The 18,346-nt window shown below is 36.1% G+C and overlaps 1 protein-coding gene across 1 annotated transcript; it reads left to right on the top strand.

Annotated features, from left to right (window-relative positions):
- Positions 1 to 133: 133 nt before the first annotated feature.
- On the top strand, positions 134 to 18,244 carry ctdspl2b (CTD (carboxy-terminal domain, RNA polymerase II, polypeptide A) small phosphatase like 2b). The gene is made up of 13 exons (XM_082162606.1): positions 134 to 306; positions 6,912 to 7,096; positions 8,146 to 8,275; positions 8,894 to 9,043; positions 10,336 to 10,560; positions 11,609 to 11,702; positions 12,138 to 12,249; positions 12,337 to 12,423; positions 12,637 to 12,699; positions 12,852 to 12,931; positions 13,327 to 13,453; positions 14,741 to 14,836; positions 15,230 to 18,244. Exons 2-13 carry the CDS (start codon positions 6,935 to 6,937, stop codon positions 15,293 to 15,295), a joined length of 1,392 nt encoding a protein of 463 aa, XP_082018732.1. The 5' UTR covers positions 134 to 306; positions 6,912 to 6,934; the 3' UTR covers positions 15,296 to 18,244.
- The last annotated feature ends 102 nt before the right edge of the window (positions 18,245 to 18,346 follow it).

Here is an 18,346-nt window from a genome sequence, read left to right as displayed (position 1 = left end):
GATTGTGTTTTAAATAGACACTGTAAGCTAAACCTGTCGCACTGCGAAGCCTCAATATTGTTTTGATACTCGGAACAACAGAAAGGGGGTGTGGGACGCGCGCCGCAGGACGCATGCTCGCTCCAGTCCTCTCTTCATCCGGGTACCTGCAGTTGACTGTGTGGGTACGGAGGCGGGAAATGGCGTCCAGAGGTGCGGGGAGGACAGAGGTGAACCTCGTCTGAAGAGGCACGCAAACAACAGCAACTGTTAGCAGCCCTGAAATAGACCGTTGTCCTGCGACTCGATCCTGTGGAGCTTCGTCCAGTAAGTTATTACCCCAGTCTAAATTGCATGTGGTGATAGGGTCCCCCCCATAACACCCCGTCCGTTCGCTCCGGTCGAAAATGTTTCGCTATGGTTCGGCTCGCTCCTGTTTTACCTACACGCACGCACGGACAGGCAGCTGCCGTCTTCGCGAGTCGTTCCCGCGCTTTATCTGTCATTAGGATACTGCCGGTTGTTTTGAGTGGCACTAGACTAGAGGCTTCTTCTAGTAATAGCGGGTCACGAGAAACAGGTTTACTACGGAGATAATGCTTGCATGTGTCCTACATTGAAGATAGACATGCACAGATGTGTCAAGAGCGATTGTTGTATGTAAAAATACAGGTCGTATTTTAGTCTCTTGAGTCGTGAAATCATTGTGTAAACAGTTATTCTTAATGTCTGACTAAACAGGGAAATCGTGAGAAAGTTGCTCGTCTTCCGTAGAGAATCTCTTTAGCGTGTGTTTCCCGCCCACCACGGCACTGTTCAGGTTTCCCGTGAATCACTGAACTTCATCATTTCTGAAGTGTCTGTTGAAGTTGATCGGTCATGGCGGGAAAGCACTTAATGTCTTTTATTTTTCTCCCTTATAAAGACTGACTGTAGTTAGTTGACTGTAGGGTAGTGGTTCTTAACCATTATCACTGCAAGGGTTCCCCATTGTCATGTCAACATTTGAAGGCCCCTAACAGAGGTTTTTTTTTTTTTCTTCTTCTTGTACTTATAACGAAATTACGTTGCTTGTTTTTTTTTATTATTACTATGAGAAAGTACCGCTGTCAATGTAATAAAAATAATTAGACATGCGTAATCTCAATATTTTAATGTGTTCTTCCTTTTTTAAGGAAAGAAAGCAAAATACAAACACGTGTTTTTTTTATTCTGCAGAAGTTTAGATGCAGATTTTGTGACTGCAAAAAATATGAGTTTTTGTAACTCAAACTATCTACTCACTTTGCTAAACTAGCCAATAACGTGCTAAAGGAAAAAATGAGTTAATACAACAATTTAGGATCTACTGTGATCAGACAGTTGTTTGAGTGAGATCTCAGTGTTACATTCCTGATTTTTTTCTTTGTAAAAACAAAAGAGCCAAAATTGATGCTATCTATGCGGCTTTTAAGTTTGTGTTCTTGAAGTTCAGCTGATTTGAAAAATAATTTTTGTTAATTGAAATATTGCTGAAAATAAATAAATATTAGATGGGAAAAACTGACTGTAGTTGAAATAAAATAAGTTTTAAGTACTAAAATTACTTAAACTGAAATAAGAATAAATTTCAGCGATTTATAGATAAATATTTAAAAAACTAATGAATAAAATACACATAAAACTACTCAAATTAAAACTGAAATATGAAAATAAATCTACTTCAAAATATTAATATATGTATATGTATGTGTGTGTGTGTGTGTATATATATATATATATATATATATATATATATATATATTATTATTTTTATTATATATATATATATATATTTTTTTTTTAATTATTTTTTTTTTTTTTTTTTTTTTTTTATATATACATGTTTCTTAAAAATCAGTTTAAGACATTGGAAGTTAATTGACCCCTGCTAGTGGGCCCAGGTTCCCCAGTTGAGAAGAGAAGCACTGCTCATTTGTCCTAATTGTCCAGCTGTAATGGGACAGGTTATCAACAAAGTGCAATGGTAGCTAATAGCTTTTGTGAAGCATTTTGTGGTGTTCTTTGACGTGCCATGCAAATGCATTAAATAACAAATTACACTTTCTGGTTTACAATGTACTTAATGTATGAAGTTCTAGATTTCTTAGAGAGGTAGTAGTTATTTTAATATATGTCAGAGTCTGAAACTGAGCAGACACTAAACCGTAGCGATAATTTCTTGGAAACATGTCACTAGCCTTGGATTTGCTGCCAGTGTGTCAATGCTTTTTTATTTTTAATTTTTTTTAGACCAACTAGACGCGTTGGTATACACCATACGGTAATACGATATATCACAATAATGTAAATGCACAATATTGTTATCATGGTCACTTTTAAATATTGTGAATAATGTAATCACATTAAGGCTCCATTAGTTAATTCATTAGTTAACAAACTGACAATGAAAAATACTTCTAAAGCATTTATTAATCTTAGTTAGATTTTAACATTAAATAACATTATTAAAATCAATTGTTAAATGGATGGACCTGAGCTAACATGAAAAAACAGTTGTGGTTTTTTTTTATGTTTAACTAACATTAACAAAGAATAAACTTAGTAACAAAATGTATAATTGCTCATTGTTAATGCTTTAACTAACGTTAACTACCTAGACCTTATTGTAAAGTGTTGACCTATTGTTTTTATAATTCTTTTGGACTTTAATCTGTTTGAAACATTTGCTTACTTTATCATTTTTTTGTGTATAGCTTTATTAGCCATGTTTCCATTGCCCTGTTTTTTGCGCATTTTGAAGTATCTCATCAGAAACAAGTGATGGAAAGTTGGAAATGCCAAATTTAAGAGGAAAAAAACTTAATTTGCTAAAAAAGTTCATATGAATAATGGGAGATGGAAGCGAATAAATTGTGACGTAGCAAACATTAAAACCTCGTGGCTAATTAGCTGTTCCCTCATGATGAGAATTCCTGCTCATTTTAGGGAACTGGATCATTTGGCTCAGTTCTGTAATAAGTAAAAAAAAGAAAAAAAAAAGGCTAATGTAAAACCATCAAATACTATTACACGTGACGTGTATTGAACATTTGATCCAAAATAAAACCATTAAAACCATTCCAAGCAAATTCACTCTTAAAACGGAACACATTTATAAGGTTCTTAAAGGTTGTTAGTCCCTGCTCGATATGATAGTTTTATCTTACAAATTCTGCTTTTATTTTGTCTGTTATTAAAATGCATCCAAATGCTACTTAATTTGTTGTTACTCATCTTGTTTTCTGGCCCGATTTTAAGGATGATCTTTTCACACCACACTGCTCGACCACACGCACTCCATGTTATGTTAATGTGTAGCTTACTGTATGTGTGACAAATCGAGAGCAGCGGGGTAATGTCATCACACGTGATCACACGCACATACACATCAAAATAACATTCAGTTAGTGACTACTTGACGTGTGGCTGAGCAGTGTAGCGAAATTATTCTGTCTTGTATTAATATACAAAAAGGGAACATGGCTCTCAGACGGGAACTGACTCTCACCGTTTACATAAAGGAGCCGACTCGTTAGCGAACGACGCATCACTACTGTTTCTGCTGATGGTGTTTTATTTACTGTTGGTTACCAATACCACCGTCATCCAATCGAACAACATGATGGAAATGCACCTTGTTCGCATTTGTAATAGGATAACCACTCTTTTTGCAACTTATTTCAATATCGTGATAATACCGTATACCGTAGGGCTGCACAATGTATCGTTTTTGCATCGATCCAGCGATAGTCACATGGCAGGATGTGCGATGTAGTATAGGTTTCGTAGTTGATCCGTGATCCATACGGGCCAGCTGCTCCCCTGTCCATAACGCTTGTGATTCGTGGATTAATTGCAAAGTTTAACCATCATACTGTAACAGTTTATCCTTTTCATGTGTTTTTGAGTTCTGTCAGTTTAAACATCAAATGCAAAAAACTTGTGCACTGTTTTGTTTGCTCACACACACACAGCCACGCAGACAGCACGTGAAGTTCGTGATCGTGAACACTGAATTCCCTTCCTTTTCTGATCTATTGGTGCTTGAACAGACATGTGCATGGGAAATTAAGTCAAAATGCCCGCCTCGATGAGTTTCCTCGCAAACGCAGTCGGTTATGAGTTGTAAACGGAGAAAGAAAACGGGTGCTTGTCATTACCGGTATTGGATACGTGCATTATATTATATATTAATTGTATGAATTAATTATATTTAATTTATACAGTGAAGGCTATGCAGTGTTATTTTACATTTGATTATTCAGTGTCTGTACCTGAATACAGTTAATTTACCTGAAAAACATAAAGCATTGCTTATTTCATCTGTCTTTGTTCTATTGTATTTATCTATGCTTGTAATTTATTATTTTCTATGCATACACCAATGTGTCCTTGAGCAAGACACTTAACCCCTAGTAGTTGCTCCAGAGGCGTGCGACCTCTGACATGTATAGCAATTGTAAGTCGCTTTGGATAAAAAGCGTCAGCTAAATGAATAAATGTAAATGTAAATATGCACTACACTACAAAATAACCCCAATCATCCTAGAATGATTCATTCTTTACAAATAGAGCTATTCAAATTATCAGGTGAAATTGTTTTCATATCGCAATATATATCGCAGAAATACTAATATCGCAATGTCAAATTGCAAAAAATGTATACAGTCACATGCCTAAAACCAATGTAGTGTGTATACACATACTTTTTGCTGTCAGAACATGACCTGTAAGTGATTGTGATGGACGAGCCTAGGTCAGAAGGGGTCACAGGAGTAATTGTTGCCATTGTCATATTATATCATATACGTATTAAAACTATTTTCTTCTGTTAATGGTGTTTAATGTCTACTGATATTAATTAAACCAGGAATTTGGCTTTAAGCAAGATTCATTGAATCTTACTGGGCTGCTGAAGACTGTTGAATCTCACTGTTTCTGTTCTTGTAGAAGAAAGGCTTTCGCTCCTCAGTGTTGTGAGGTAGCTGTCTTGGCATGATGTCTGTTCGAGGCAGTGGATGAGTCACCATTTTGGTGGTTAAGGAAAAAGCTGAGATGTATTACTAGCTGTACCCTTTTCTCTCTACTTTTGAGTATGCTTGCAGTATGTCTCATTGTCATCTCGCTGCTTCTCTGGCTAACTACACAGAAGGAGCTCTGTTTGTCTCCCCTAAAAATCTCTCTTTTCTGTGTTTTTAATAAACTTTTCTGTAAATTTTCAATTGAATGTGAGTTAGATTTCTTTATTGCGAGTATTGGGAAGGTACAGTCAGGACTGGTGTAACGCCTGGCAGGTCACAAATGCTGGAGCACATAACTGTTGTTACGCAAGCATGCTTTGTGGAGGGGGACACACGACCAAGCACTCTAGTTAATTTCAGGATTATTTTTACCCCCTTGATGTACAGGGTTTCCTTTAAAGAAGAGAGGGACACTTCCTCCACATCAGGAAAATATTAACTTTTTTTCCCTATCCTTTTTTCATCTTTCTTTTTTTCTCTCCATTTTTTTGTCTTGTAAGAAACTGCTGCTCGCTGTTGATCTGCAGTATCCTCATTTCTTTTTCTTTTCTAGTGACTTATCCAGCAACAGAAAAATAAGAGTGAAAAAGATGATGACGTTTTGCCAACTTTTGCCAAACTTCAAGAAGGCCTTAAAGGGGAACTATGCAGGTTTTTTTTAGCTTAATTACCTTAACTGAACAGCTTCGGAGTCATTGGAATGGTTATGACTTTTTTCGAGTTGAATGGTGGTCTTCTCACACCCCCCTAGCGCCTGTGAGTGGAAAAACCTCCCTTGCAACTTTGGGCCGGCAGGTGTGATATCAGGTCTCGTGATGTAACGAATTGCTTTACGGCACTGCAGTGCACACATACACTATCTAAACATTTATATGCTAGCCTTATGTGTATCATACATAGCTCAGTGGACATGGCTCCGTGCGTTCACCGGCTTCTTTGAAACAAAATGCACATGACCAGAGGGAGAAGATGGGAGGGGGGGAGAGTCGCCGACGAGTTTTGACGACAGTGTTGTCAAATATCTATTCCGAAGCTGTAGGGGGAGCTCGAAAGAGAAGCCCGCGAGCAAAAAGCGAGAGAAAAAGAAATTGCCAAAACTGCATAGTGCTGCTTTAAAGGTAGTTCACCCAAAAATGAAAATTCTGTCATCATTTAATCACCCTCATGCCATTCCAAACTTGTATGTTAAGAATTGTTATTTAAATATATATATTTTTTGTTGTTGATACAATGAAAGTCAACCGGGTCCAGTAGTTTTGTATATTTATTAATTTTTTGGGACCCTATTGACTTCCATTGTATGGACAAAAACAGCTGAAACATTGTTCAAAATATCTTATGTTCTACAGAAGAAAGTAAGTCAGGTTTGTTATGGCATGAGGGTGAATAAAGGATAACAGAATGTACATTTTGGGGTGAGCAAAATCGGTTTAATTCAGAGTTTGGCTTAATCTGTAATCTTGTGTTCAATGACACAGATTTGCTTTTTAAATAAAAAGTGTGTCCATTCCGAATTCTTCTGTGTGTAGGAAATAATGTGCTTGTAGTTGAGAGTGCTTCGCTATGGAGGTGCTTCAACTGAATGATGAACCATGTTGGAATAGGCTATATAGTGTCTTGAATACATCCAGATGTCTGTGGCTAGCGCTCTTGGCTGAAGTGTTGCACTTTTAAAAACCGAGCAAAGAGCCATAACTCATTCAAAACCCACTAAAAGTGTGATTCATTTACCTGCGTGTGAGAGTCAGCGAGCAAAGTTAGACTTCTCAAGGTCGTTGTTAAACGGAGTGATTTCCTCCTGTGTTACTCTCTTTCTCTGTGTAGTTTTGTTTTCTTGTGGTACCTTCTGTGTGAGCTTCTCTGTATTGTCTTCTCTCTCTCTCTCCCCAGTCTTACATGTAACTCTTAACAAAATGAGGCTGAGAATGCGCAAGGCTTCTCAGCAGCCAAACCTCGCCCGCAGGCCCTGCCCGGCCCGGACCAAGCGGAAGCACTCTGAAATGGAGGAGTGCTCAGGTGAAAGCAAGGGTCTTCTCTCCAGCATCAAGAAGTTCATCCATGGAAGTTCCATCAAGGTGAGCCTCTAGCACCCTCTCCCTGTCATTTATTATGGGTTCATTGAGTGTGGCAGTTCCATTTTCTTGGTTTCGATGGTCGTGGCCCAGAATGTTCTATAATGGAATGCAAGCAAGACCTGGTATCATATTCCCCCCAGAAATGCGTGGTGGAATGCCTTTGCTTGTCTGAGGAGCTCAGTCCTGTTCTAATTTTAGCTGTGGTTCCACAGCGCTCACATAATGACAGTAGGTAGGGCTGGCTTTAACAAGCATGCAGCGTGCGGCAGAAGAACCAGGGATTATGTCCAGTAAAGATATTAGGTTCTCTTCTTTGGGTTCTAAATCACACCCCCATTGTCCACAACAACATTCAAAGCCCCCATGTCTTTTACAGCAGTTTGTGATTAATTGGATCTTTTTTTTTTTCTTTTTTTTTTTTTTATATTTGATTCAGTGGTTCTCAATTTTTTGGGGAATTGTTGTTTTAGTTTAACATTTTTTGTTCTTCAATACAAACAAAAGTGTTCGAAGGGGGTGGGGAAGAAATTTAAATTATATATATATATATATATATATGAAGAGTTCAGATGCAAAAGCCTCTAAATGCCATCTGAAATTTTCTCATAGAATGATCATTTTTATCAAGCTTGTATATTTAAGTTCAGTAATTTCACTTAAATTACAATTAATAGGTAATCTTCATTGCCATTTAAGTGAAATTATTGAATTTAAATATACAAGCTTGATAAAAATGATCATTCTATGAGAAAATTTCAGATGGCATTTAGAGGCTTTTGCATCTGAACTCTTCATATGTATATATAGGTTTTTCCCCCCAGCATTTTAATTTAGAGTTTGATCATTTTAATATAATATTTATAATAGGGTTTTAATAATCTCTAACCTTAAACATGTAGTGCCTATAGTTTTGATATTTTGTTCCTCTGAAAGTCCTGTTCATGTGTCCCCCAGCATCCTCAAACAGACTCACTATAGTGTCCTCCTCACAATACTAAAGTGTTTAAAATCTAGAAACTCATGCTTGTGTGATTGGTGGTGTTTAACAGGTGGAGCAGGACAACCCAGCAAAGAGGAATCGTCTGAGCTGCGAGCTGATCACCTCCACCCCACAGAGGAACAATGACCTGCAAAGGAAAAGCATCTACAGGGCCCGTCGAAGAAGCTCCGTCAATGGTGGTGAGTCACTGTACTTGTGTGCTGCAGTTAAATTTACTTCTAATAATTAACATCATAAATAATAAACTTATTGAATTTAATTATTATTTCAAATAGTTAAATAAAATAATAGTTTTTTTCAAATATTTAAATAAAATAGTTAAATATTTCCAACAGATTTTGCTGTGGTACTCAAATTGGTACCGATAACCGTAACATTTTAATGGTATTGGTACCGACTGCTGGAATTTTGGTATTGTGACAACCCTATCACGGTTATCGTCAATACCGGTATATTGTGACACCTCTAAGACAAACATATTTGCATCTGTGTATATTTGTTATTATTGGTTGTTCAGTGTAATGCCTTAAACTGTCCATATTATCATAAATGAGTAGGGCTTTGGGAAGTATCAAACCTGTCTGTGTGCTTGACATGGATTATTTGTGACAAGAACATGGTTGCGCGCACACCTGGCAATAGCATCACTTTCTCCTGTGTATTGCAGTAGTCATCATAGTTTATTGTCCAAACAACATATTATGGAGTTAGGCATTTAAATGGTCTGTTCTGCATTTGTAATTTGATCACGCAAATTTTTTGTGAATTTGTTTTTCTCTTTGAACTTTGTCCTATAGAAACCACTAACCATGACACGAGTAAGCCTGTCAAGCCTAATGGGAAGTTGGAGGACCCTGAGGAGGTTGTGAACAGTCCACCCCGCACCACCCTGCTTGGAACCATCTTCTCTCCTGTCTTCAACTTCTTCTCACCAGCAAATAAAAATGGTAAGAAACTCTGAACCGAACACTAAAGATGTGCTGGGCTTGATATTCTGGACATAATGGACCATAAATGAATTGAATGATAATAATAAATAGATTCTCCCTCTGGTGACATTACTACATTAACATTTATGCTCCAACAACTATTCATTTTAGAATATGTGGTGTTCTGTGTTTTTTCTTTTCTTTTTTTTTTCTTTTTTCTTTAAATAAACTTGACTGATAAAACATTCTTCATTTATCATTCTTGGTAATGATGGCAGTTTTCCTAAAGTAAGAAGAGGAGTCTGTGTTCTCATATAAATTACCGTTCAAAGTTTGGGGTCGGTAATGTTTTTGAAAGAAGTTTCTTACGCTCACCAAGACTGCGTTTATTTAATCAAAAATACAGTAAAAAACGTAATCTTGAGAAATATTATTACAATTTGAAATAACTGTTTTTTATTTTTATATATTTTTAATTATGTAATTTATTCCTGTGATGGTAAAACTGAATTTTCAGCAGTATTCCTACAGTCTTCAGTGTCACATGATCCTTCAGAAAGTATTCTAATATGCTGATTTGGTGCTCAGTTAACATTGCTTTTTATCAATGTTGAATATATATATATGAAATATTAGTCTTTTGTATAAATGTCTTTACTGTCACATTTGGTCAAATGAAGGTGTTTTTTTTATGTAAATAGAAGAATTAATTTCTATAATAAAAAAGCTAACTGACCCCAAACGTTTGAATGGTAGTGTTGCCGGATTTGCAAAATCTGTGGAGTTGCTACTTTGTATTTCTATGATCACAAAAACACATATCTATTTACATTTTATAAAAGAGCAGTTCATGAGAAAAAGTTTAGCCTAAAATGTCATTACTGAACTAAAATAAACATTGTGAAACTTTTGGGTCAGGAGGCAAATTGGTCCCCCCCCCCCATCAGGAGGACAACTTGTGTGAAATTAAGGGTGCTTTCACACTGGCACTTTTGGTGCGCGCCTGGGTTCGAGTGGTGTCAGAGTTCTGTTTGTCTGGATGATGTGAATGCTGTTTTCCAAACTCGAGTGTGCACCCACGAACTGTACCCGAGTCCGCTTAAAAAGGGCGGTCTGGGGTACGGTTCATGTAATAATAATAGGCAATATCAAAAGCTTATTTTGGATTCCAGATAATGTTTATTTTGATGATTATGGAAAAAAAAAAAAAACACTGTTGCAACTTAATGCAGATTAATAATGCATTGCCTAACCCAGCATGTTTTTTCACCCTTCCTTCTCCTTACCTTCATCCCATCTTGTCATGTCAGCCTCGGATTCCCCAGGCCAGGCGGTGGAGGCGGAAGAGATTGTGAAGCAACTAGACATGGAGCAAGTAGAAGAGATGCCCACTAGTACTGCCACATCTAGAGAGCCCCTAAGTGTCCCTCTTTATACCAGTGCCATGCCATCTGCCTTTAGACCTCCATCCTCCACTCACACACCTGCAGAGGAGAGTGAAAACACCCCCCACTCTGACCTGCCTCCTCTTACAGGTGTGAAAGACATGACATTGCTTGACTTCTCTATGGGTGTATACTACTTTCAGCACTACTTTATTTTATAAGAAATGGATACTTTTATTTAGTTTAGTATAGTACGCATTATAATGCAAAAAAAAAATATATATATATATATTAAATAAATGCTGTTCATTTCAGCTTTCTATTGATCAAAGAATCATGAAAAAAATTGCCATTTCACAAAAATATGTAGCAGCAACATTTTCAACATAAGACATAATAAGAAATGTTTCTTGAGCATCATATTAGAATGATTTCTGATCATATGATGCTGAAGACGAGTAATGATGCTGAAAATTCAGCTTATGTTTTAAAATATATTAAAATAGAAAACATGTTTAACATTTTAAATTGTAATAATATTTAGGGCTGCACGATATTGAAGAAAATTGTGATATGCGATAACTCATTAAATAATGTGATATTCGATATGCGATACATTAATGCTTAAAGTGTGTAAAATAAACTTTAATTATCTTTAAAATATATTTAAAATTATATTACATGCGTGTTTCACATTCTTTTTGTGACTTCTGAAAGTGAACAGCAGTGTTTTACTGTAGCATAAGAAGTGTTATTTTAACATCCGTGTAAACCATGGGGTTTAGGGTTTCAGGAAGGCCTACATTAGGTTTATTTAAAAACAGAAACTGAATATTCAAATGTAAAAATAAAACGCTGCTTAGTTTTCACTGTATGAATTAAATGTATACTGATTTTTTATTAAAGCTACAAAAGTTATTCAGCCAAGAGTGATTTTTCTCTTCGTTTTTTGTTCATGACCCCAGATATTGCAAGCCGTTGCGATTATGCATATCGCGATACATACATTTGTGATATTTCGATATATTGTGCAGCCCTAAATTTAATATTATTTCTTTCTTACTGCATTTTTGATCCAATAAATGCAGCCTTGGTATGCATTAGAGACATTTCAAAAACAATAAAAAAATCTTACCGTCCCCAAACTGAGAGCGAGAATATATTAACATTGTGTTTTCTTTGTCCTGTTTTATCTCAGCTCCTGGCTCTCCTGCAACAGTGGGGTATGTGGACACCTCTATTACTGTCCCAGCTGAAGGATCATATGAGGAGGAGTGGGAAGTGTTTGACCCGTGAGTTCAACTTTACTGAATGTCTGTGCTTTGTGCCCAGAGCTTCACAATAAGGATTTTTTTTCTTCTGCTGGCCCGGGCAAGCCAGTAGTTCAGATTTTTGCTTCCCCTGTTTGTTAGTAATGATTATTCCATTCTATAATGTTACATTGAACAATATTTAATTTATAAAGATTTTTAAAAATCAGCGACAAATGTTTAAATTCACAGGAAGTAAAACGGCAAGTTCAAGATAAACAAATGTGAGATGTGGCCCCAGCAGATCCTTATTGTTGAGCCCTCATACAAGTGGAATGTTTATTAATAATATTACAGTTAAATATTGCTTTTGTTTTAAGGTAATTTGGAAACCCTCTCAGAATTTTTTTTAATTTCTCATCAGTGTTTGTCCCAAGGCTTTTTCCGTGCAGACATTTCTGTTGATATGTTTTTCAGGTATTTTTTCATCAAACATGTACCTCCGCTAACAGAAGAGCAGCTAACTCGCAAACCCGCACTCCCTCTGAAGACTCGCAGCACTCCTGAGTTCTCCCTGGTGCTTGACCTGGTCAGTCTTAAAACACCACAGGGGAATGGCTCCTATTACAAGGGATTCATTTTGGCATAGATATCATCAATTGTTTTCTTTCTACAGGATGAAACCCTTGTCCATTGTAGCTTGAATGAGCTGGATGATGCAGCACTAACCTTTCCTGTCCTCTTCCAAGATGTCATATATCAGGTAGATATCCAAGCTGTCTTTGTGTTAATGCATTGTTTGTCAGTAACATACCACTAGAGGGCCCTCTAGAGCCATTTTAAGAAACTAAATGGCTGGGAGTCTATTGTCTCAAGCTATTGTCTTATGTTAAGTGATCTGAAATTTGTACAACTTTGTAGGAATTTTTTCTTTTCTGTTCTTAGGGGCTAAATTCTAATTCACAATTTCTGTTAGGTTTATGTGCGATTGAGGCCATTTTTCAGAGAGTTCCTTGAACGCATGTCTCAGATTTATGAGGTAAGCCTTTGTCCATTTTACTCCACATTACATCTCATACTTTTTCTCCAAATAAATGATGGTATTACATGGAAAAGTTTTACCCTCGTTTGAGTTAACATCTGTTCCTCATAATGGACTGAATTTGTTCCATTGTTGACTTTCTTTTATAGATCATTCTCTTCACTGCCTCTAAGAAAGTTTATGCAGACAAGTTGCTGAACATTCTCGATCCGAGGAAACAGCTGGTGCGGTCTGTGGACTTCTTTTTGTTGTACCTTATTTTAATAATTTTGAAGACTCTTCCTTGACAGTGTTAAAAGTAAAACCAAGTTGTCTTTTTGTTTGCTTTTGTTTCTTTTAGAAATTCTGTCAGATTTTGTCATAAGAGTAAATGTAAATTTAGGCAGGGTGTCAGTTTTTGAGTAACCCTGCCTCAGCTTGGTCATTGCTGTGCAGAGTTTCTCTGTAGTTTTTGGTTACAATGAGGAATTAAGGGATTGCGGTAGATGGCGATCTTTGGTCTCTGGCACATGTAAACTCCACACCATCCTCAGGTGTCAACCCTTTGCTTCAAATGCATTATTGATTCTAGTCCTGGAGATTTATTTCATTCTTCTCTGTGTGTGTGTTTCCAACATGTTCTAGGCACCGATTATTTCGTGAGCACTGTGTTTGTGTGCAAGGAAACTACATTAAGGATCTGAATATCCTCGGACGGGATTTGTCCAAGACTATAATTATCGATAACTCGCCACAAGCCTTTGCTTATCAGGTGAGCGGACCAAGGTTGCATAATCATAAAGTTGCACCATTACTTTCACAATGGTGGGGCAGTTGTGGCCTAATGGTTAGAGAGTCGGACTTGTAACCCGAAGGTCGCAGGTTTGAGTCTCAGTACCGGCAGGAAATGTAGGTGGGAGGAGTGAATGAACAGCGCTCTCTTTCACTCTCATTGCCCACAACTGAGGTGCCTTGCTCAAGGTACCTAACCTATTGCTCCCCGGGGCGCCGAACTGCTCCGTGTGTGTGTTTACTACTGTGTGTGTGCACTTGTATGGGACACCATACTTGGCTACATGTTACTTTCACTTCACTTCATGTTCATATCAGTTTATTATAAATTACCCAAGGTTGTAACAAGTACAGAGAAAAAAATATTTAAGTTAAATGTGTGAAAATCTTACTCCTTTAAAAGAATCAAGCTTAAAACATACTTGAAGGTTAAATTAATTGTATTTTAGTTACAATTTAAAAGTAAATTTTTATTCTTAGTTTTAGTTTGTAATATATTAATAGATCAATCACACTTTTAAATAGTATATTAAAGGGAGATTAATATTTAAATTATGTAAGGCTTTAAAATCTCCTCGTTAAGTTTTATATTCAGCCGCAACCCCCTACCCCTCCCAGATTGTAATTAGTAGTAATTATGTAGTCATTTAGAAAGTGACAAAGTATTCATTTTCATTGTTACTTTTGTAATAAATACAGTGTTCAGGTGTGTGACTGAGCTCATAAGCCCTATTCGGACGGGATTAACTTTAAGGGTAGATGGTGTAATGTAATTTTACCACAGGACGTCTGTAATATTAATGGCCAATTCGAACGGGATAAGATATCTCAGTAAAACTAGCAGAAGTGGGAGGAGTAACTCGATTTGCGTATCGCCGTCAACCTCCTGTCATCATGTGCGTATTATGTTGCTTCCTGATATCACATGCGCAAACACATATAACCTATATATATAAAACAGTTATGTCCGATCGAATGATGTATTATTTAACTTCAGATTGGGTTGTGTTGGTAAAAGGCACTTACCTAACTCTAAAAGATGTTTCGTGCCTGACATTGTCCGTAATGATTACTTAGATGGCACATTCGGACGGGACTAAAATCACTGTGAAGCTCTGGTAATAATTACTTAAACCCCACCTCACTATGTTAAACTAGTCCCGTCCGAATGGGGCTATAGTCAACATTACCCAATAAAGAAATACCTTAGGGAGATGAAGGAAAATCCTTATAAATAAAACCATCAACCCATGTTTTACACCCACAGCTCTCCAATGGGATCCCTATTGAGAGCTGGTTCATGGACAAGAATGACAACGAACTTCTGAAGCTGGTCCCTTTCTTGGAGAAACTGGTGGAATTGGTATGTTGTAATGTTCTTCGCCTCTTAGTTTTCGTGACTTTCGCTTCAACATTTCTCAGTGGTGACATATGTTGACTGCAATAACTGAACTGCTTCATTTGCTTTAAATAAATATAATTTTATAAAGTTATAAATAAATAGTTTATTTTTAATCAGAGGTTCTCTGAAAGTCACAAATTCCATAAATATTCATTATTTTATTTATGAATTTTTGTTCTAAGGGTTGCAGCCCTAGATGTGGTGTTTTTTTTTTTTGTTGTTGTTTCTTTGTTTTGTTTTTTTTACAATACCAGAAAGTATTATGATGCATAAAAAAAAAGTGTAAAAATATTTATTCTTGTTTTTAATCTTTCTAAATACAAATTGTACTTTTCCATTGTTATTCGTCCACAGAATGAGGATGTGCGGCCACATGTCCGTGAACGGTTTCGGCTGCATGACCTCCTTCCCCCTGACTGAGTGCACATAGTGGGACAGGACAGTAAAAAAGACAACAAATGCAGATAAACATTTTGCATTACAAAATCATTGCCATTACTATTCAAATTAACTTTTTTTTTTATTCCCCCAAATTCTCATCGCTAAGATAACATCAAAAAAAAAATCTGAACATTTTGACTCTCTTTTTTGGCACTTTTGCCGTTTGCGCAGTCAGAGAGGTTTGAAGTTTCTCGTGTCGCCTCTTCGGTTGTTTCATCCCGTACTAAGTGAATGTGTAGCAGTCAGAAGAGAAGAAGATTATGTCTTTTGGTGCTCCAATGGGATTGGTTGACACTGTTGGGCTTTTGACCAATTTCATCAGGAATGGCCAGTAAGAAAAGCATACCGTCTGACAAAAGTTAGATTCTTGTGATTGAATTTTTTAATTTTTAATTTTATTCTAAATTTCATTTTTCATGAATGATTTCAGTATGCATTCCTCTCCATCTGTACGTTTTGGTTGGTGTTTACTTCAAATCAATGTTTTCTCAACTCCTGACTTGTTTTGTTTGCCAAAATGTGTTCATTTCTCAGAGTGTGGTCTGGTTGAAAATTGTTCTGTTCTTGAATTGGGTGTTTTTACAGCACAGTGGAATCGTTCGTTTTTATGTGGTGTGAATGAGAATGGTTTAAACCAGAGTGATGGCTGTTTCATAGAAAAAGATTTGCAGTGACTAAATTCTCAAATTGTTTAAATAAGAAGTTCCCTACCAACGCATCAGAGCTCTGCAGCTTCTTGCTATTGTCTTTCCACAGATATTTATTCACCTTTTAACATTTTTTAACATTTTAATTAAGTAGCACCTCAAAATACTATTCATCAGCTACTGTTTAAAAAAAAATTAATGACTGTTTTGCTTCTTATTGTTTCATATTTAGCCTGTGTATTTTTTTTTATATACATTTTTGTTTTTTTCTTATTACTGGTGTTCTTTAAAAATATATCACCTTTATGTTTTAGTGATAGATTACAAGCAAGTATTTTCATGTTAAAATTTGAAGTTAATGTAGCATTACCCAAATCTAATCTATTCAAACTGAACTGCAATGGAGAAGATTGAGGGCTGCAGCCTGGTAGAGCCCTGTTTATAGCACCAGCATAACAACAGCCAGTCTCATCGCTGTGGTTTAAACCTTACTGCCCGACGTTCTGGCTTTTCTTTATACTGGGATTCTGTGGGGTGGGGGGGTAGCTGTGTCAAGAAGTATTGTGTGATGTAAGCTAGATGAATGAGTGTGCATCGCTGGCTGAGGAGAAAGGGATAATTATTCTGTGAAATGTTTTTTCTTCCTCTCGATCCTTCTCATATTGCCTTTTTAATTCCACTGTTATAGGCGAAACTTAAAATTGAGTAATACAGAGTAAGAGTTGAAACTATAGTAATGCCATTCAGGGTTAGTGAAGCAGGGCCAGGCTAGTTACTTTCCCTTTTTATCTTTTTCTGCTCTGTAAATGGTTTTATTTTTGACAAAATGAACATGTTCATTTTCTACTCATGCCACTGGTGCCATTTATGCTGTTTGTGTTTAGTGTGCTGTTTTCAGATAAATGGGTCATTCTTAGTAATAGACAATCACTGAATGCATCATTTGTCTAAATTGGATTGTGACCCTGTCATAGTAGGTTGTTTTTTTTCTGAAAATATAATATTCATAACTTAAAAAAAAAAAATTGAGGCCTTTTAGTTGAATTTAAAAAAGCACATCTTGTATGCAGTAAGGAAATTATCATGTAGTGTTTTTTTATTCATTTTAAAATAACTATAAAAATGTATTGCAAGGTGTTCATGCTTGTGGTACACAATCCTGTGGTACTTCCCAATTGAAGGAGAGAGTGAACAAGTGTGATCCCAAGGATCCTGCTCTACTGACAGAGTCCACAAGCCACAAACACAGTATTTTTCTCATAGCAAAGACTGATTTGGTAATGGTTACACATACTTTTTGAAAATGGTTAAACATAGTGTTACATAGTAAGTAGCATTTTTTTAGTGTCACCTATTCCTTCTCCCTACATTGATGCAAAATAGTTGAATGATGCTAATAGTCCAGAATGATAGCTTAGATGTTAGGAGGCGGGTTGCACCTACTGTTAGGCCCTGGCACTTTCTTACAAAGACAAAGAAAATTATTTTGTATGATTGTCGAAAAGCAGTAGTGAATTAAGTGTAACATGATGCAGAGGTTTGTTTCATATGTACAACCAGTTCATTGTAATGTTCATTAATTTTGTACAAAGCATATTGTACTAAATTGTGCATATTGTGCATATTGCAGCTTCATGAAAAAAAAAAGTTAAAGGAAAATCTTTTTGTATTTTTGATTATTTGTATTCCGAAAGGCATGTCATATCTATTTTTCAAAATGTATTCATTTTCAAATGTATTAATGCAGATCTAACTTGACATCAGTGTTTTTTTGTTTAGTTTTTCCCCCCCAGTCTTACTGTATCTTTGTATGTAGTTGGCACAATCACTGAACATTCTCCGCATGTAAAAAGCCTGTTATGTGAGAGTTGGGATTTTAATCAAGGCATTTTTTTGCAGATGAATGTTTCAGGTTTGTTTTCTTTCATACTGTTCATCTTCAAAAGCCATATGGCTTGCGATTGTCCTTGAGCTGCATTGGAAAAACACTCTTGGTCTAAATGTCATTTCCTGAAACGTGTTATTTAAGATTGTTCATATAATGGAAATTAAGTCTTTGGAAAATTGCATGCTCTTTTATTTTAATGTTAGCTTATGTCAAAACAACATGTTAGATACTTATGAATGGATGGTTGTATTTCATGTCTTTTTCTGCTACTTCCTTTTACCATCAAATGGTGTGTAATATCGAGGAGATTTTATGATTATGACTTGTATAAATTTTGTGACTCTGTCAACATAAATGGCATCTTATTGATGCAATTTGATGCAACCTCACAAATGAGAAATGAAAGCCTTTGTTGAATGAAAGAACGTTAAAGTAGGTGAATATAAAAATATATAAAAAAAATATTTTTTAAATGAGGAGTTTCAGGGTTCCCAC

This window comes from Leuciscus leuciscus (assembly GCF_965113295.1).
Source record: "Leuciscus leuciscus genome assembly, chromosome: 2".
NCBI lineage: Eukaryota > Metazoa > Chordata > Actinopteri > Cypriniformes > Leuciscidae > Leuciscus > Leuciscus leuciscus.
This window is presented reverse-complemented; position numbering and strand designations above follow the sequence as displayed.